This window comes from Adelges cooleyi, unplaced genomic scaffold (assembly GCF_023614345.1).
Source record: "Adelges cooleyi isolate 19-005CV unplaced genomic scaffold, UGA_ACOO_1.1 ACOO_flye_CR_arks_rails_tigmint_CR_PRNA_108, whole genome shotgun sequence".
Lineage (NCBI taxonomy): Eukaryota > Metazoa > Arthropoda > Insecta > Hemiptera > Adelgidae > Adelges > Adelges cooleyi.
In genome coordinates, this window is record NW_026095761.1 from 11,217,958 (window position 1) to 11,239,789 (window position 21,832).

Genomic DNA, 21,832 nt, shown 5'->3' on the forward strand with positions numbered 1-21,832 from the left:
AATTGGTTTATTTCTGATTTTATCTTTTTTTCAGACATTTATAGTTACAATCACATAGCTTCGCCCGGGTTTCCGTATAAATACCGTTTGGTAATCTTTAGGACATTTTAAACTCTCCTTGAAAACATAAATGCTGATGAGGAGCCCGTCCGCAATTACCGGTAATTATTATCGTAAATGCCGAATTTTCATTAGGTATACCGACCGTTACCGGTAGTGTTTATAAATACTCATCGATACTGGTATGTCATAAGCAAGCAATTCGGCCAACCCTTGTCTGTCGTATAATTTCGTTTTCTAGTACCGCGAGGTATAGGCAAAATTGGTATGTTGTCCAGGGGGGCATTCAACAAAGGCGGTAATTTTTTTACAAATCGAAAATATTTATATTTTGTAAATTGAAGGAATTCGCCTAGGATCGCCCAGATTATTAAATACCTATCTCTGACCACTATCGGGCTGACTGATGTATAGTAGGCAATAGTTAGCAATAATAACAACATTAATACTATCTTTTGGCCACCGACGAAGGGGTTGTGATAATGTGATATTCTTCCGGCGCCCAGGTCGTCAACTGACTTACACCCATGCATACGTTTTGTGTGTGAGGACGGGCACGGCGTCGTCATGGTCGTCGGCCGGAGGTGTCGGGTCGTTAAATTCACGATAGAGCGCGCGTGCGTTGTAGTGCTTTGGCCGCGTTGCCCTGGATACGTCGGTCCCCTTTGCCTTTCCCTCGCTCCTCATGCCCCCAAATCGTTGGATATTTTTGTCCAAATACAGTCGATGTACAGGCGTACACGAAGGTGGGGGGGGGGGGTAGAGGTTACCGGAAGTGCTGCCGGAAAAACGCTTTCCCACACCGCCTGGCAACGAGCCGAAGCGGCCGGACGGCACACACACACACTTTACGCCCTTTCCTCCCCCCGCCCCCAATTGCCAAGAGATCACCCGAGATCTTGTACATTATATAGTCTTTGCTTTACCGCAGCTATATTATTATTATACTCGAGGCACGACGGCGTCGGGGGAGATTATAAATTTCCCGACGTTCGCACAACCGGTCTTCCGGGATGCAGTTTCGCTGTGATATAATATTTTAACCGAAAACCATTTTTTATTCGCGGTTCCCTAATCGCAGCAATATGGGGGTGTCGTAATAAAACTTCACTACTTACTCGAGGTGCGTTTTTGTTTTGTAATCGTAGCGACAACAAAATTGTATAGTATATTATATGCCAGCTACATGTCGTCCGTATCCCGAAACCGACAAACAAACGTCCTTAAGAGCTTGTGCAGGCGCTGATTTAAAAGGAAATATTAGTAACGCGAAGACGAAGCATGATTTTTTGGTTGTTTTGTTTTCGAATGTACCTATATACAAAGAGAGCCAGAGACCAGGTGCACCTGCACTGTTTGCACTTGTCATCCCCGCTTGCAATGGCATGTATATTCGCACTTTTGCAGATACTCGAGATGAACTTTGACGGATATAATAACTCCTTGGGGGTGTAATCATTTGGCGGCAATCGAAAAACTAATTACAATATATTTTGTCGCAATGTTTCGCCACTTGAAACGTTATTCGAAATATTATTTTCTTTGACGATAATGTATACTTGTGTACCATAAAATGACACGTCGAGTGTTAATGGAATATTGTGTTGCATCCGTTAATAAGTTTATATTATGTGAGTAGCAGACGTTGTTACTTGTGTGTGTGTGTGTGTGTGTGTGTGTGTGTGTGTGTGTGTGTGTGTGTGTGTGTGTGGAGGGCTCTTCGTCTGGCGCACGTATGTTGCTCGCACGATAGCCAATTGCCACTCGAGTGTCTGAAATGAAATTCAAAAGTAATAAAAACGGTTTTTCTCAAATGTGTTTGGGTGTAAATAGAAACATTGTGACGAAGCGCCTACGCAAAGGGTCCCTACTACATGTAGTATACCGAGTGTAACAAGTGACAAAAGCCTACACTCACCCCTACAACGTCAGCCGGAACGGGGTTATAGAGCCTCTTCAACTCTTTTATACAAATATATTTATAAATTGTTATAAATAAAGCGGACAATCCTTTAAGAAGATTTTATGAAGCCCTCTGGCGTTTACATTAAGGGACCGAAATACAGCATTGCCTCTTGTGTATTACCCCGTTAGTTTACAGCTGTTCCATGTTGTTGTATTTTATCCATAATATTACATTCTCAGCTCGAGGGACTAGAAAATTAAACGTCGTTGTATATCTGCTATTTTCTCCACAAACGTAATTAGCGCCACAGGTTCGCTTCATTGGGATAAACTTTTTGTTTCGTTACAAGCCGACATTATAATCACCTTGAAAAAACCTGTTATATTGGTTTTTGTCATTTCAATATGTACACACATACAAATGACCTTCGACGTTTGTCAATTTATTACACTTTCTCGTCACGAAAAATAATTGTTAATTATTACAAAAACTTAATTAATCAATTAACACAATTATTATTTTATTTTCTGCTCGAATTCACGCTATTACATTTTTTTTTTGTATTATATATTAAGTGCAATTATTAAAATACCAATACTTTCTCAGCTTCGTATGGAAGCTAATAAATATATATGAAAATGTCATCATGTTTTTTTAAGTTTTATTTTTGTTAAAAGATTACCTACATTTAGTTATCGACGAAAAGTCACATTTATTATTAGACTTAACACGTTTTTGTATGGAACATTTTATAATTTCATTAGGAATTTTTTTTTAAACGTTACCGAACATATTTAGACCACAAGTTCGTTTAAATTCGTACCCAAGTAGGAGTAGGTACGTTAATAATCGAATGAATGTACGAATTGCGAAATTCAAAGGAATTCTTGTTCCAGAGTCGTGCGTTTCATCTTTGCCTTGGTTTCTCTCTGCACTCACACGAGTGTACACTTTTATAAACATAATATTAATTAATATCTGAGTACGGACATATGCCTGTGGGAATGCATGCAGTCGGTGTTGCCATGTTTTCTCTCTCTCTCTTCGCATCTTTTACTCTTGAGTGACAGATTCAATTTGCTTCCCTCTACTCCACGGGCTAACAATAAAAACGGCTACTGTGTCAAAAACCCACGGCCGTCGGTGGTATAATATTTCTGTCGTCACGGTTGGATACACACTATATGTGCACCCGTGAGTTGGGTGTGTGTGTATGTGGGGTAAGAATTGCGAGAATTGCTGACTTGGGGTTACACCTATCGGTGTGGTCTCGACCGCATTCGTTTTATTATAATACAATATTTTGGTGTGTATACACGTATAAGTAATATTATTATTATTTGTTGATTCTTATTTGATTATTCGTCGTCATGTATGGGATAATAAAACATGTGCAATATAATTTTTTTTCTCCCCAGATGACTCGGACCACTGTAACATGACGGCGGCGGCCGCTGCGATGGTGCAGAGCTCGGCTGCTCTGTTCGGTTGTTCGGCGGCCGGTCACAGCGGTATCAACCAGTTGGGAGGCGTTTACGTCAACGGCAGACCATTACCGGACTCGACCAGACAAAGAATTGTCGAACTTGCGCACTCGGGTGCCCGGCCGTGTGACATATCTCGCATACTGCAAGTCTCCAACGGATGTGTGTCGAAAATCCTAGGCCGGTAAGTTATCGCGAACACCTTTAAGAAGTATATGACGTTGCCACCAAGTCTCCTCGGTCCACCCCTCAGTATGTTTTGGCCGTAACCATAGTTCAATATAAAAGACTTTATACACCCCGTAAACGTTCGGCGTGGGCAATTTTTCCAAATAAAAAAGGAATTTAAATTAAAAATTATACCCGAGTACTATAAGATATCAATTGGTAGGGTTATTTCGATACCGCGGTATTCAAAAAGACAAAAAAATAAATAGTTTTTTAATTTTTCAAAAAAAGGGAAAAATAAAATTGTGCTTTTTTGAAGATCATTTTTTTGACGTCGGCTTAAAAATGTAAGTAAATAACTAAATCACATTTTTTATGAAATAGTTTAATTATTAAAAATATTTTTAATAGTCTATACAATACTTTGAAAATAACATTTTTAAAACATTAAAATCAAAATGCCCATCGAAAATCGATTAGTATATTGTGTTGCATTTAAAAACAGGTTTGTATCTAAAAAATTACATATTTTAACAATAATCATTACGATTTTTTTTGCTATTATAATAGCTTTTTATACTTATAAATTGTTAGAAGTAAAAATAATAGCAAGGGAGTAGGGACTATGAGAATGGTTATTTTTTAAATAGATCACAAAACAGACAAATACTTTTTAAAAATCATGTTAAAGGGCGATTTTAATTAATATATGTATACTGAAGTGCCAGTTTCCCACTTACGGTTCTTCTTTTTCTTTTTTTCCTAACTTGTTTTCAACAGATTTCTATCGGTGCTTCGAATCAATGCTTATTATAATTTTTTTTTTTAAGTGGTATTTCTCGTATACCTATTTCAATGTTAGTACACAATAAAAAGCGTTGAAAACAAAACTGTAAAAAATCGTTTGTCCTGCAAACTAGCCGCCGCTGCCTAGTCAGTCAGTCTTCATATAGAATTTATCACGTTACAGGTATTATGAAACCGGTTCGATCAAACCGCGTGCCATTGGCGGCTCAAAGCCTCGGGTGGCCACCAATGGCGTAGTGAACAAGATTGCCGACTACAAGCGTGAATGTCCGTCCATCTTCGCGTGGGAGATCAGGGACCGGTTGCTGTCCGAAGGGGTGTGCAGCAACGATAACATACCAAGCGTGAGTATTAACATTTTGGAATTCAACCGTTTTTTCGTTCATACTTGGTCGTAATAGTGCAATAGTCCAACAAACCCCTCTCCCCCCAAAAAAAAAAAATCTATTTCGACTACTAAGGTCTATGAGTGAATTGGATCTAAAAAACAAAAATTGTTCCTTATCATTTGTGTTTTTTGTATCCCTTTGGGAAAGGGACGGGCCCGGACGTTAATTCAGCGACAGGAATGAAAGGGAGTGTTTACAGATACTGTCTTCAAATTAAGTAATGACTAGATATCCCCTCTCCCACCTCAAAAAAAAAATATATATATGCCACTGTACAAAAATGTAATACACAAGTTGCAAAAGCCATGTTTGTGGGGTTGCACCACCGGTAAATGAATTGCCCTTAAGGGATTATTATTTGTTTTAAAACAACAAACCAAAATATATTTACACATACTCAACGAAAATCAACAGTGAAAATCAATGATAAGATGTAACAAGCCTGTATGACTTTATTAATATGAAAAATATATTTTTTTTATGACAAGCTAAATACTTATCAAATCGATTGTTTTCAATTTCTAAATATTAACTACATTATCAATTTTGTACTATCGTTTTTATTAAAATAATAAATGAAAATTTTACGTTTTTTACATTTAATTCCAACAATAATACAATTTGTGTAAGGTCATAAATATATTATTATAAATATGTTTTGGTTGAGTTTCGTGTTGCCTTCGCTTCGCTGGAAAATTTATTCTGTGGTGTTAGTTGGTAAAATACTGTGTTTTTGTTGTTTATTTTGGTTGTTTTTTTTTTTATAGACTAATAATTCAATTTGGAAATTTATTTTTTAATTCAATTAAAGTAAAAAAAAAAAAAAAGTTATAACCGATTTACAATAGTTGTATTACATTAGCAATTTTTGAAAACGGATTTTCGTTACAACGTATTGAGTCCTTATACCCGCCCTTATGGTTTTTATAAGCGGATGTAGAAATCATCAATGTGGCCATTGTAGTATAGCTGACTATACAATGTGGGCAGCCTTATATTCGGTCGGGGTTGAAAAATGCATATTATAATCGTAACGCGGTGCGGCCAAATCGACTCGGTCAATAAAACGCCCACGGTTTTTAAGGAAAAAGATATACTTTTGTCAGAAAAAAAAATATAATAATAATAATAATAATAATAATAAAATATATACTTTTTATCCCCATCCAAAACATACGATCCTACAGACTTTTGTTACCAGTTTTCACGGACCGCCGCATCCAATCCCAAACACAATATGTACAGCAGTATGTACATACACATGTTTTTATTTATATCTTTTTGTGAGGGTTATTGCAGAATTACATTTTAATACGGTAGTGGAAAAAAAAAGGACAGCGCCGAGAAGAACCTATAATATTATACGTGTATTGTACATTATAGTACTGTATGTATACTTATATTATATGATAGACCCATAAGGCGCTTCTACGCTATCATCCGGTCTCTCTCTTGTGCCTCTTGCCGAAGAATGCTGCTCGTCGAGTGCCACTTGTACGGGTCCCCGGTCCTACATGTTTTGTTGTGTATTTCTTCTTTATAATATTGTCCAAGTATATTATACTATCACGGTTGTACTTGTGTGCTATTATCCCGCTTTCACGCGATAACGCAACGACAATCTATACTATACCTATACACGGGTTTGCGCCACGAGTGCAGGAATAATAATGTTATAGGTATATAACGGCCGAATGTTTTCAAGAGATAAAAACGCAGCTGTAAGAATTTCGCCAATTTCGATCTGCCAGTAGATTTCACATTATTACCGTCTCGAGTAACCCGTCTTTGTCGTTCTCGTGTCTAGAACACGTCTATTGGCCGAGTATAGTATTAGACATTTGGCCGTCCAAAACAGTGGAGCTTCTTCCGTCGAGTAAAATGGGTATAAGCATTTCATAACTATAAATAAGAAACGGTCATTAGTTATAGGTTGTATTAATCGAGTCCATCAATGTTGTTTTCTATGTAATTCAAAACATATTTTTCTGTTAGCGTAGTAGGTACACTGGTTGTAGTTTGAACATAAGTTCCATAGTTGCTGTTGAGTGTTTGTATGATTTATAATGTATTCTGCGGTCGTTATAAAAGACCCTGGACGCGGCACTTGAGCGCAATACATACGCGTCGGCGTTGAAAAAATAAAGTTCTAAGTAAGTTACTATAGTTTGACGATAATTGGACGTTTGGCAGAATATAAAATGTACTAGGGCCAGTGCTGGTGCCAATTACTCTAATAAACAAGTGAAAACGAGGACCAAAATTAGTAATATAAATACATATAAAAAAACAAATAATAATAATAATAAGATCTTTGAATTGCATAAAAAAAGAGAGCGTGTTCAAGTGTCCGTTACGCTGCTGTGTCCTCTTGGGATGTGGGCCATTAAACTTAACCCCGCAGGACTGTTTGTTGAGTGTGTGCGGTTTTCTCCCTACGTAAGCGCACTACACCATCCAAACGGGTCAATTATCAACGATTTCGGCCGAGTGTGTTGTTACACAAGGTAAAACAGCGTTCAAGACCAAGATAAATTATAATTTGACAAACTATGCGAGACTTTAATAAAGCCACTATACAGACACAATATAGAGTAAAGCATTCCTTATAAGTTACATGAAATTAGGTTAGGTTTCATAACCCTAACCTTGAAATAAAACTAAGAGTATGTACACTAACACTACCGGTTTTACATTAAAAACAAAACTGTAAAAAAAAAAAAGAATTGTATCTTGAATTTTTTTTTTTAATAATAAGAATCTTTTATTCTTTAACAGGGGTTTTTCTATTTTTGAAAAACATTTCTTCGCGTTAATTTATTAATAAAAGGGCGGTGGGCGTCCTCTTCCAATTTAGCACAAACCAAATATATATTTTTAAAATTCATTAAAAGTGTTATTAAAGATATTTTGATAACTTAATTAAAACATGTTGTACATACAAAATAACGTTGAAAGTTTTTCCTTAACATATTTTGTTTACATTACAGTCACTTTTCCAGTGGTTGAAATACGGACTATTTAATTACCACTTCTTTACAAAAAAGTAAACTTTTTTCTTAATTATTTTTTTTTTTTAATTTTGCTTACCGTCAAGTTCAATTATTTTGAGTGCAAAATACTGTAATAATAGGTATAATTGCTCGAGTTCATCTTGGCGTGGCGCGGCGTTCGGTTATAAGTTAAACCACATATTTTTTTTTTTTACCAAGTGGATGTGGAAAATGAAAAAAATATATAAATTATTCTAAACTGAAAATCTCGGGACGCTCCCCCTTTCCCGGTGTTGTATTATTATTGGAGGGAACTCAGTGGTGTATACACATAGCTGGGGACGGGAAACGACTGCACGAGGAAACGGCGGCGATGGTAGGAACAAAAGGTATATATTATAAATAAATACATACAAAAGAAATATCGTCGAGGCGACCACCGGGGCGTGGAAAATTATTGCCGATTGGTCGGGAAAAGCGTCGCTGCCGGGAAAACATGGCCGAACCGGGGAAAGCCTAAAAACATTGATCCGTATCGACAGGGCGGCCTTTTAGACAATTTTTCCCTACTCTCTCTTGCTTTTTTTTGTTTCCAAAACAAAACTGCCCCGGCACGGCGTCGACGGTGTATATTTGAAGAAAAATTGAACAATTATTTGCAGTGCTGTTTTTTTGCTGCAATTACAAAATCGTCAAAAAAAATTTCAGGCAAAAAAAGACGGGCTGTTATTGTCATTTCTTTTGCATCAAACGTGTCATCGGTTAGGTTATTTGTGCTATAATATAACGGCTGACGGATTGCGACGACAGACCGACCCGAGTTCCCCTTGGAAGTCCATCGTGGTGTGGTGCGTTATAGATATGAACCAGGGGTCAAACGTGTCCGAAGCCCCGAAGGGCGGCGGGTCATCCGTCATCGGCCCGGGCTTACATAAACGTCAGCGGTAATGTTTTTAGAGAGAAAAAATAAAAAATAAAGCACCCTTCTCGGGCGGTGCGATTGAAAGTCTTCTGTTTAGGGTTCTCGCCGATGCGGTGTCGGGTGTACTCGCATACCGAAGCCCGTCTGGTCTGGGTCTGTAATTTTATGGATATTTGTATATATATCTGTATAGATTATTTAAAGAAGAGCGAGCCGAGCAATAAGAGATTTAGCCCCATTGTTATTCAAATGTTTCGAGTCCTAACCGGTGTTCGGTCGGACGCCAATGTCTTTGAATGGTTACGGACAAAAGAAACTTTCCTAGTCGACACCAATTAGTTTTAAATAATTCCCACCCCTTTACAACAACAAAAAAATATAGCACCCTGGAGATTTTTTTCAACGTTAGTCGTGGTCGGCCAACCTCCCCGGTTAACCGCAAATAATAGGCTCGTCAAAATTTAACGTCTATTGTGTAAAACCGCTACTCTCGAAAGTCCGTCATCCCTAGGCGGGAATTTAAAATCAGATTATTAGCATTTTGGATAAACCCGCAACGTCGCCAGTTAATTAAAAGGGTCAAAATCATTTTACATGAATATATGGTTTTGAATAGAATAACTAACAGACTCCATTATCCATAATAATATATACCGTCGTTACTTGAGATTACAGTGATTTCCATTGTAGATTGGTAACGCTACAAGTCACAGAACGTGCTTAGGTAACTAAGCCCTTAAGTTGGCAACAGAGCAAATTTTGAAATAGTTTGTACTTAACAAGATAAATCGCCTAGTTGAGAGTTAATTTCATAGGCCAAAACATACAACAAAAGTATACTCCATCTTGATAACCTAATTTGAATTATCTTTATTTGCCTTACTACCCCCTGCAATCAATTTAACATTTATAAAATAAAAATAGGACGTAACATTTTTAATTTTCAACACAATATTTGTTAGCCTTAATTTAGAAAAAAATATATAACATTATTGCATTCAAGTTCCAAATTTGTAAAAAAGCTGATTTTTAGCATTTCAGAAATTGTAGACACGTTGGTTTTTTGGCTTCCTTAATGATACTTAGGATAACACATATATTAAATTAAAATTCTAGAAAACAAATTTCTTAATTTCGTTAAAACTTATTTTAAATTAGTATAAAATTCAATTTTAAGATACTTCTCTTGTAATAATGGTTTAATCCTGACTTGGAATTGAAACAAACCACGTTGTTGTACTTACATTTTATTAATAACTATAGCGTCTTTACTTGCCGATGTGTCAGATGTCTTCTTACTCGTTGGAGTCCTCGTTTTACCCAAGACTTCGTTATACTTATTAGATTAAAAAAAAAAAAACCGTTTCCATTCAACGTCGGCACGACATCAGACGATCCGCAAGATTACCCCGAACCTTATTTATATTATTGTCCGTCTCTTCGAAACGTACTTTTTTAAGTACAAAAAAAAAATTGATTTAAAAAAAAAAATCGGTTTTCGGTCGGTCCCGTCCCAAGTCAAACGCAGGCTGACGTATCAAAACCACTCGCCCCGGCGGTTTTGGTGCGTTTCCAGTCGGATGGTCCAGAAGAATGTCGCCCATAATAAAGATCAGCTGATTAGCCCATCTGGCGCTGGCACAGGCCTCGTGGTACATAATGAATTCTCCCCCCACCCCTATGCGTGCATATTATATTGTACGTACACACTCATATTATATAGGCACATACATGTACACATACGCGAGTATAGATTTTATAAATTCATCCCTCGCACCCAACACACACACACGCTCTTTAACACATTATTATATTACAAATTACCGTCGACCAGATTACACGGAGCTGTAATGCTATTAAAATCTATCCCGTTATACATCCACCACCACCGCCACCGCCACCTCCCCCTCTCCTGTCCGTTACCCCCCTGTAAGCCTAGACTCTCTTATGTCACACCATCCGTTTCTAAATTTACTCGTGTACACGCCAAAAACTCGGCCGACCGGAAAACTTTGTCGTCATGTAATATTGCCTGTAGGCTTCTATCCCTTACCTCCCACACCCTCCCCCCCACAATAACCGTTTTACATTATATTTATATACATATATTGTTATGTGCTCCCAAGTTTTTAAGCTTTAGCCGGGTCGCGAATAATTGAATTCACCGTTTCCTCCTCCTTTATGTTATTTTTTTTTGTTTCGTTTCAAAAATTTCCTTAATCCCCCTACCCTTTCCCTATTTTTTTTTTTACCACCATGTGACAGATACGGCACCCCCCCCCCCCCCATAGGGGCTGTGTATAATCATATCAGTTCGAGCTCGGGGCAAACGCAATCCGGTTTCACGCTGCGGTTGTAATATTATGTATAACACACCATATTGTTGTCGCCAATACGACGGTTTATATTATTATTTTAATATAATGATAAAATATTATACATAATATATAAATGTATACGAATGAGTTCTCCAGATCAGTACTTCAGTACAGTGTATAATTATTGTATTATGTCTAAAACAATTATAATACGGTGAAATTAGAAATATAAATTCACTCTACGATCAACAAGGAAAGTCTGATTTCAACTTTAATTTTACATCACACGGCTTCTAGTTTTTTTCTGTACGATTTCAAGAAAATATGGTTTATTAGGTACGTTTTAAATTTTAATCATTAACAAATACAACAAAATTCCTTCTAACATGTTTCCATGTTTTAGTTTTTATTGCGTTATGTTTACCGTACTTGCATAATAAAGTATGATAAAACTCGTGTTATACCATTTCATATAGTAGTATAGTATACGTACGAAGATCTATATTGGCGATAGGAACTTAACTGTCTTTGACGGCTTAAACCATGTCCCATGTGAACGCATCGCCGCCACCGCTTTGTGTGTGACATTGTCACAGATTTTATATAGGTATATATATATATATATATTGTGTATTGTTACTCAGCACGCGTTTCACGCTTCACGTCTCCTAAACGAATTACACGCGTGTGACGGATCAATGGCGAATGGACACAATATAATATCATTAAACACTATGATCCGCATCACATTGTTTTCTATCGCCGACGATACTGTAGCTGTGAACAATACGGCGGCGGATATTACACATGGGAAACAGGCCCAATAAAATCTGTCAAAAAAATACAGCCAATATTTGTGTACGAAAAAAATACTATAAATTTATAATCGACAATCGTTTTTCATATGTACTGAAATATTCATGTTACATTCTGAACTCTGGCATTACTCGTGTTTATAGTTAGTAAAAAATAATAATAATAAAATATTTAAAAAACCCTTAAACGCTGAAAATAGTACACTTCAGCGTATACTACAGACCAAGTCGTGTACACGCCAACTTATGTGGTTAAGGGGTTAATTATTTTATATTCTTATTATATTGTCACATATTTAGTTAATTGTATTTATTGAACAACAAACCAACGGGCGTTTAGAATCAAAAATATGGCCAGTATGATATAAGTAACTAGAAGTTTTATTTATACTTTTTATATGTATTTAATATTATTAAGTATTTAAATACACAGCATACATTTCTCCGTCAAACCGCCAGAGGAGAGTTACCGGCATCCTGGGGGCGGTAAAATGGTGGACGTCGGTTGTTAATTTTCGCCAAAATCTCCTCTCCTCTCCCCGTCCTTCCCGTGCACCGGCTTTCCTACATCTCCGGCCCTTGTAGCCCATATAAACGCTCAACGTCGCTACCGTGAGCCTCAGCTATACTCGGCGGCGTACACAACGACCCCATATATATTACACTTGTTATTTAACCGTTTCTCCCGGCCACAGCCTCAGCCGTTGTTTTTATCCCGTAGGATTTATGTCCCCACTGTCACTGGCAATTCGCTCCCCTCCGACCTTTCTTGTTATACCCGGTCGTCACTTTTGGTACCCCCTCGGGCGGCGACAGCAAGTGCGGGAAAACCCCGCAGAGTTACACAGACTTACAGCAGCAGCAGCAGTCGCCGTTTACGTAACGCAATTACACTTAACGAGTACAACGTTTCACGGTCCAAAAAGCATTTCGGGTTCTAATATCATAATATTATATATATTTATATATATATACTCTCTCGGTTTATATATATCGGGCGGTAAGAGCAATTCTATTTTTTTTTGTTTCTCAGCGTGTACAACGTTATCTTTTAGGAAAATCGTCTCTCCGCTACCGTAACGAGATTATGTAGCATTGAATATTCTCCTGTACACGGTGTGTCTAGGTAAAGGAATTGCCCTTAATGAATTTGGAAGCATCCTGTATAACATTAGATTAAATAAATAATTTACAAGTTTCTGTATAATATTATGTGTCCTACCCAAAGGTGGCGGGAGACCTAAAAATTATATGAGAAGAACGTCCAAAGACCGATATCGGTATCAGGTTTTCCATAAAAGTTGAACGCGGTTAGATTAGTTAGGTGTTCATAACCGGAACCATTAGTATTCAAAAATAAAATGAAAAAACAGGTGTAAACGTGCGTATCTAAATACAATATGTTGTTTAGCGTTAATATTATTACAATAGAACAAAGTAATTAGTTATAACGTGTACATAAAATACAAAAGGTAAAAAATGTTAATGTTTATTAAGCTCTTGATGTTATCCTTTAAAACTGCCTATCCATCATCATGAGTACTTGGGCATAAAAACGCATTAAACGTTACGGATTGTTTCTTTTTATGTGTACTTTAATCATTTCCAAAGAGAACGTTTTTACAAAATGAAATGGTTTTTATTTTTAATGAAACTTTTTCGGTGTAATTATATGTTCTATTTGTCGAGCTCCGTAACCGCGACCTAAAGTAATATTTATTCAACTACCGCGATGGGTTTTTTTTGTTTTAACTTTAAAACCCCAGAAGGGTTAGCACGAAGATTAAAAAAAAAACAGAAATAAAGAAAACTTCATCAAAAATCATTGCTGTTCGTCCGACTGCACGGCGTTTGCGTGTAGGGCGTAGGCATAATATTCTTAAGCGTATAGGGACGAGGAAGAAAAAACTCAGATCCGGTTTTGAAAAACAAACAAATATTTTTCATTCCCCTCATTGTTGGTTTTGTTTTTTTGAAAGGTTCGCAATTACCGCATGTTGTACTCGTACATATATAGCCAATGTTGTGCGTTGTCTCGGGTCTCTCTTTTTATTTTTAAAACGCTTTCCTTTAACGCAGAATGTTTGTTTTATTGTGTTTGTTCAATGACTTGGCCAGCCAATACTTCATTATACGAAGGAGGCGGCGGTGGCGGTGGCGGCCACCCCCTTCGAGCGCATTTGTCCAAATTAACACACCGATTTGCACACGGACAATGCACGCGGGCCGTGCGCTGAACAAACTGATTAAACAATTTTTTTTCTTCTTTTTATCCGCACATTTTTCACTCGACCGACCGTTTTCATACGTTTTTATTATTATGTACGATCTGCTAGCGTGTAATATTGATCGGGCGCGTGCTATGTTTGTACACGCTACGTGTAGGTAATAAAAAAAAATATATCATGCGCGGCTGTGGGTTAATTGTGATGATTACTGTAGTGTTATAGTAGTGTTTTTAAAACGTTTTCTTATTTCTTACCGTCTCTTCTATTTCAGGTGTCGTCCATCAACCGGGTGTTGAGAAACTTGGCGGCGCAAAAGGAACACCAGGCCACGTCGGCACACCAGTCCGGCATCGGCGGCGGTGCCAGCGGTGCCGGCGGCACGGCCGAATCGGTTTACGACAAATTGCGCATGTTCAACGGCCAGACCGGATGGCCGTGGTACGCGGCACCGCCTCCGCCCGGTCACGGCGCGCACGGCGGCGCGCCGTCGCCGCATCATCCAGCTTTAGTCGGGTCCACCGGTCACCATCCCGGTAACCCGTCCGGCACGACGGCGGCCGCGTCTCTGGCCGCCACCGCGGCGTCCCTCACCGTGTCCCGGGATGACATTCAGCGGAGAGGTGAGCGCACAAACTGTATTATACTAACAGCTTATTTTGTTATTAGTATCAAATAAAAGTATTTAGTAACTTATTAATTATTAATAGGACTAGTAAAAGTATTTAGTAGTTTCTATTTGGATTAAAAAAACACCGTTGTGCAGTCCTTAAACGTGTTATCGTAAATCCATTTTTGTTGGCTTTGACTTAGAAATTCGAAGTTTTCAATATTACTTTGTCATACTTTATAATATGTACCTAGCCCTCTTGCAATAATTTTCCAAGTGTCTATTTTGTATTTTGTTTTAAATTAAAAACTTGACCATCAACCGTTGTCGGGTTTAATACTTGAGACGTTTGGTATCATTGAGTTCCAATGATTAAAACTCCTGATCTTATTTAAAAAAGTAATTTTGTTAAAACGGGGTTGACGTCCAAGGAAAATAGTATATCAACCATTAGCCGCTATAGTATTCTAATCGAAATCTGTATAAAATTATACAGCTATATCAGATTAACTCGTTACTACATTTATTAACATATTGTATATATAATCGTGCTTTTTTGCGCTGTGGTTTTATTATTTTTCTCATTTTTTACAATTTAAAATAAACAAATCTTATACTAATTTGTTGATTCTTTCCTGTAAAAAAAAATTCCAGATATCTTTTTCTTAAGAACAGTTTTATGAATATTAAACATAAATGGTATACCTACAAACAAATATAAACAGTAAAATTAAATGTTATAAAAGTATTAAGACGTAATGAAGACATAAATAAAAGATTTATAGATAAATACTCCCAACGAATTAATTCGAATCGTTAATTTTCTTTACTAAATGTAATTAATTTCTGTTCGTAGAATTAAATAAATAATACCGTAATTATCTCTCTATAGAGTCTCATTTGGAAATGTTAAATTCAAAGTACAATATGTGATATGTATAAACAATCAATGCGATTGAATGCTTTATAAGAAAAACTACGCGAATAGCATTCGAGTCAAATTTAGCAACATTTGAGTGGTTTTTTTTTGCACTATTTAAGTGTAAATAATTAGTTTTTTTTTCTCTAAATTTGCGGAGGTTTTTCATATGTTTTATCGAAACCTTTTTAATTTAATATCGGCCGTCGATAAACGCATGGTGTTTTAAACCTAATAAAATGTTAGACTATAATTATAATTAAAAAAAACGGCCTTCAATGTGTGCAAGATAGGTCATCCACCTATTGCACGAACACGGCTAGGTTATAGGTACGCTATTTTCCGGTAACGCCGGTGTAGTCTCGGCGCTTCCATCGCAAAAAAAAAAATAAATGAAAAATATACACTCTGCCCTATCTCTCCCCTCTTCCCTTCGCACGGCCTACAAAACACACACACACACACACACACACACACACAGACACAATGACTGGGCAGGTCTTCCGTTTCGGAGCACACAACCCTCGGGATGCGATAGGCTCGTCCCGGACCGCCCTCGCCCTTCTTATCCCTTTTTATAATGTACACACACGCGCCACGCAACACTTGCGCACACTCTGTATACATTGGAGTTATGTGTGTGTACCGTGTACACTACGTATACATATATATGTACACACCGGTAGGTATATTATAGACGGTGTAATAACCGTACAAGAGAATACAACACCGTACACACGCACTATTTATACCGATTGATCGTGTCTCGCCCCCGAGAATGAGGAGAACGACACTTCCCCAGCTTTTCCCGGCTTTTGATGCCGATCAAAAATCGAAAGTTCCTTATTTATGCAATGAGGAGGCGCCTATAGTTTCAAAACCAGCTAAAAACAATTTTTGAAAATGTTCACAAACAACAAATAATTTCTTCAGATTTTCAAACCAACCAAGATTTTCAAACGAGCACAGTTTGAATTAGTTATAATATCTTTATTTGATATTCAATAACAGTTTTACCTAACATATGCAATGTACTGTGTGGTGACTTAAAAACAAAAACGTTGTCAAAATGTCTTAGGGCTGGTTTTGAAACTAGATGCCTCATATTAAACACGACCGAGAAGTAGATTTCAAAACATACCAAACGTGTCAGCTTAGCAATGCTTACCAACGGGCCGTGTCAAGAATAGCTAGTCGCATTTTCCATTTATGAAAGCTACTCACTCGCTATTCATTATAGGGGTTTCGGTATAGGTATTATCACTGCCCCCCCCCCCAAAAAAAAAAAACAAAATATGCAAAACGCTGTATACAAAATAGTAGCCATAATATGTTTAGTATAAATTATAAGGAGATATGAAATACAAAAAAAAATTGTAACGCTACGTATTAATTCTCACATTTAACACATTTATATAATGGGAATATACTTGGTCGGTGATTTGGACGATATCAATAAAAAATAACAAAATATATTACATACAGTTTACTTGACTATCAAGTGCTGGATAACGGCGTGTGGTTATTTTGTATTAATTGTACTCTGTTTAGCTGCTGAACTGGCGCCTGAAAGTACGTCAGACGGCAATTCCGAGCACAACTCTTCGGCGGATGACGATTCGCAATTAAGACTTAGACTGAAAAGAAAATTACAAAGAAACAGAACGAGTTTCACCAACGATCAAATAGACAGTTTAGAAAAAGGTTTGTGATTAATTTCAAATACGCGCGGCACACATAATAATTGGAAGTTGTAATTTAAGTAATCAAGTCTTGGACTAAACTAAAATATCGACGGATAAACAATTTTATTTTTTTAGAGAAATTCCCTTTCCTGTAGAAAACATTACGAGCGGACAATAAATGATTGTCTTTTCCGGAAGTTAATTTTTAGTAATTACTTTTTCGACGAACGCGCTGTGTAGGTAAACCGTTGAACAATTTTAATTAAGTCTTGGACTAAAATAAAATATCGACGGATAAGCAATTTTTTATTATGCGAAATTCCATTTATTGATAGAACAAATTATAATAAATATTAACTTCTCGGAAGTTAATCTATATAGTAATTAGATTTTCGACGAACGCTGTGTAGGTAAATAAGAGGGAAACTTAAACTTTGAACATAATCATTTATTTTGCTTTAGATATTTATCTCGTCAAGCGTGTATAATAATCAATCATTGTTTTAAACACTTCAAAGTAAATCCTAACGTCTCAAAATTAATATTATTACACCGCGCAACGTTCACAACAAAAGTTTTAGATTTAAATTTAAACGGTTTCTAAAGCGCGTGTAACTTTCACACAACTTTGCTCCTTTATTAGTGCTTATCATAGTATATATATACTTACGCTTGCTCGGCAGTAAATTATCTATACGTGGTCGCATTTTGTAAAAAAACCCGTTCAACGCCAATACAATGTGATTTATTTAATTTCGTTTGTATTGTGTTTCAGAATTCGAGAGAACACATTATCCCGACGTTTTTGCCAGAGAGAGGCTGGCCGACAATATATCTCTACCGGAAGCTAGAATACAGGTAATTAGCACACACTATCGTTATTAAGACTGTTAATATATTATATAGCTGCACAGTATGCAATTTTGACTATTTCGACCGATATTTTATTGGATTTAGAAAAAAAAAAACAAATTTTCATCGACCCCGATGGGGCGCCAAAAAAAAAAAATATTTTACTTAAGCTCCGAGCGATTGGAAAATATTTGCTCGAGATTTCCACGCGGATGACGGCGGCGGTGGTGGCGACAATGAAAACCACGGACAGGGCGAGGTATTGATTTTGAAAAGGGGGTAACCACCCCTGTTGGGATTTCTATGGGTATGTGCGCCTGCGGTTGGCTGCCTTTGCCGGTCGCCACTGCCCTCACTGCATTGTGTGTATACTCACATAGCTCAGCGGCATTCCGGTAGCGTGAGATGTTCCCACTTTCTTTTATTTATTATTTTCATAACAATGTATCTCCGCCTACATAATAATATGATCTCTTAAACGTATTCAGAACTTCGTTAAACTTCGTTTTCAAGTTAGTAACATTTGATTGTCATGGAAAACCGTCGAATCGCCAGGTCACCGCGCCAAAATACATTATTTTTTATTAAGATTCAGGTACATATATAGACCGCAACAGGTAATTTGAACAAAGGCAATTATACTAGACGACTAGTACTGCGGCTGGGGTAGGGTTTTTATTACATTAACGAGCGATAGGGAAGAAAAAATAATATGTTTGTGCCGCGCAATTGCATTGGGGACAGTTCAATTACCAGCTAGCGCACACACGCCCCGTCGGTTGACGGTTGATCGTCGGCAAATTGTCCTCTTCGCTGCCGGACATCGTGAGAGGAAGAATAGCACACACACACACACACACACACTCGCAAAAAAAAAGTGGCTGATTAATAGCGAACCGCCCTCGTACAAAGGCAATAAAAACCCATATGTCCACCCCCGAATGAGGGGGTGGACATAAATTTAACAAGCGCATAGGGACCGTCGTGGTCGGTTTTCGACCCCGCTCTTTTTATAATACTAGGTAAATGGTGTGCTATACACGCGTCCAACGAGATGAGCCTGTCGGACGCAGCAGGAGTGGTGTGCAGTATATATAGATAACTCGAATAGCGATAAAAGTAAAAACTAATTTGCCAAAGTCTTCCTTTTTTGGGGATAGGCCGAGCAGAATTGCTGTTAAAGGCAATATTGGAAAAATTAAACGCCATAAAATATCAGGTTACTCAGAAGCAAATAAGTAGCTGCACAGAATTTTGCAATTTTTATTTTACTTGTACTGTTGACCCCACGGTCGTGGTACGTCGGTGGTATACTAGTTATATTATATTATAATATACTATATGAAATTGTTGGATTTGAATGATAATTACGTTTATTAGTACTACGATTATGCGAGTCATTTAAAAAACATCTCAAGTGGTAAATTTGGTCAAATTTTATATTGAAATAAATTGCTGCCGTCGGCTCTACTGGTGTTATAGTGTAACACGTCGATACAGCCGTCGGTACCTACGTTATATTATTGCTGCCGTTGTTGTAATTAGAGTGATTAATAATATATTTGGGTCATTAGCTAAATTAGAAAAATACATACAAAGTGAATTGATGTAATACTACTCGTGTATACAGGTTCTTTGCTAAATGCGTGGCCTTAATATATATATATATATATATATAAATTATACATTTGTGCGCCTACACTACTGACCGTTTTTTTACACGCCGGTGAGTCTGCTGAATGGTTCACAAATAATATTAAAGACACATGGGCAGTATGTACAATCGAAATAGAAACCGTCAATGGGACGACCGTTTGTAATAATTCCTAATGGACACACACACACACATAGTAACGTACGAACTGTATCATCCCTCATGGCCGCGTGTGTAGTGTACAAGAAAAAAAAGAGCTCTAGTACGTTTCAAGTGGTTTGTTTATTAGCTAAATGCATTAGATCGCATTGGTCAGTGTGGACTGTAGGCAAGGAAAAACGACCTTACTTTAGAAAATTATATTTTAATGAAACTGTATTGAAAGCTATATGGGATTTTGGAAATTCTTTCAGAAGAAACATAATATTATGTCATATAATATATCTATGGAATGACCCAAAAACTAATCAAATCATCATTTTTTAATTTTGTTTTTTGTTTTTGTTTGTTTCTAGGTTTGGTTTAGCAACAGGCGAGCGAAATGGAGGCGCGAGGAAAAGCTAAGGAATCAGCGCAGGGGAGGCAGCTTAGACCAGCAAAATGGCGGCACACCGGCCGCACTGTCTTCGTCGTCCGCCTCGGTCAGTCCACCGGCTGTGTCGTCCTCCAATCCTGTCGGAGGAGGTGTTGGTGGAGGTGGTAGTGGAGGTCCGGTTGCGGCACCTGGAGGTCATAATAACCGGCTGTCGTCCATTCAGGCCGCCGGTTTCAATCACATGTATCAATCCATTTCTCAGCCGATAGCCACTATGCCTACCGATAACTACGGGTAAGTCTTCGAGAAAAATTTCCAAAAATATTAATCAGCGAAATATAATATTGCACGTAAGCCATTTTCTAATGTAGTCTAGACCTAGTCGTACATGATTTGTGTGTCTGTCGGGTCTGCTTCTGCTATTAGTGCAATAATTATGTTGGATAAAAAAATATTTGTGTCATTATGTGTGTGTGTGTTTTTTTTTGTTCGGTTGTGCAGTTCCATGTCCAGCATGGTGACGAGCGGACACCACCATCACCATCACCATCATCACCCGGCCAGCTCTTACCCGTACATGTTCCATCACCCTCCACCGGATTCGCTGTACAACCATCCAGTGTCTTCGACTCCTAGGGTACCGTGTCAGCCGGCACCCGCTCATTCTGTCAACGCCAACACGCACCCCGCGGCTTACCCAACGTCCACACATCACGCGTCCAACACATCCCCTGGAGCTACAGGCACAGGTAATTTTCAATTTTATCATTTTTTTACTTTACATTTTCCGTGTTGAGCATTGGCGGAGATCAGGGGGGGGGGCTCGAGATTCTAAAAACCTTAAAACTTAAAATAAATGTTATATTTATTTTTATTTCAACAAATCTCTTACTAAAAAAAAGGCTAGGTATTTTAAAAAGCATTGGTTTTATGTTTTAAGGTTTCTTAGAATACCAAGCTCCCCCCGGATCTCCGCCAATGCTGTTGAGTCAAAATACTCGGTAGTTAAAAAAAAAAATTTCATTTTTTTTTAAATCATTCGAAACACAGGAAAATGCATGTTTTTATTTATCGTGTACGGTAGACAGAGTTTGGCGTTACTCGAATATGATTATTAGTCGATGACAGATTTATGTATCAGTATGATTAGCGAAAAACATAATTTAAGTGGATAGTTTCTCACTGCACTTATTTCAAAGCAAACGGATTGGAAGATAAATTAAAAAATCATTCGAGCGAAAAATGTTGTCTTCTCCGATAGTATACTTAGATACTTATATGTTTTGCTCTTGGCGACTTGTCAGTAAAATAAGTATGGCGTTTGGTTTTAGGAGTCATTTCTGCCGGAGTATCAGTGCCGGTGCAAATACCGTTGAGCCAAGCACCGGAGCACACTTATTGGTCTAGATTGCAGTAAATCCGGAAGTGACGACCATGGCATAGGTGAGCCACCGTTAATAGCATAGTGCGTGCACAATTTTATTTTCTAT

General features: G+C 37.5%; 1 protein-coding gene across 2 annotated transcripts in view; it reads left to right on the plus strand.

Annotated features, from left to right (window-relative positions):
• The window catches only part of LOC126844053 (paired box protein Pax-6-like), a 33,280-nt gene extending 11,448 nt beyond the window's left edge, over positions 1–21,832 (plus strand). For both annotated transcript variants that reach the window (XM_050581906.1, XM_050581916.1), the window contains 8 exons: positions 3,385–3,634; positions 4,589–4,769; positions 14,362–14,710; positions 17,168–17,320; positions 18,077–18,159; positions 20,323–20,636; positions 20,844–21,091; positions 21,674–21,832. In XM_050581906.1, coding sequence (XP_050437863.1) covers positions 3,385–3,634; positions 4,589–4,769; positions 14,362–14,710; positions 17,168–17,320; positions 18,077–18,159; positions 20,323–20,636; positions 20,844–21,091; positions 21,674–21,759 — 1,664 coding nt within the window. In that variant the 3' untranslated portion in view covers positions 21,760–21,832. The remainder of the gene's footprint in view (positions 1–3,384; positions 3,635–4,588; positions 4,770–14,361; positions 14,711–17,167; positions 17,321–18,076; positions 18,160–20,322; positions 20,637–20,843; positions 21,092–21,673) is intronic.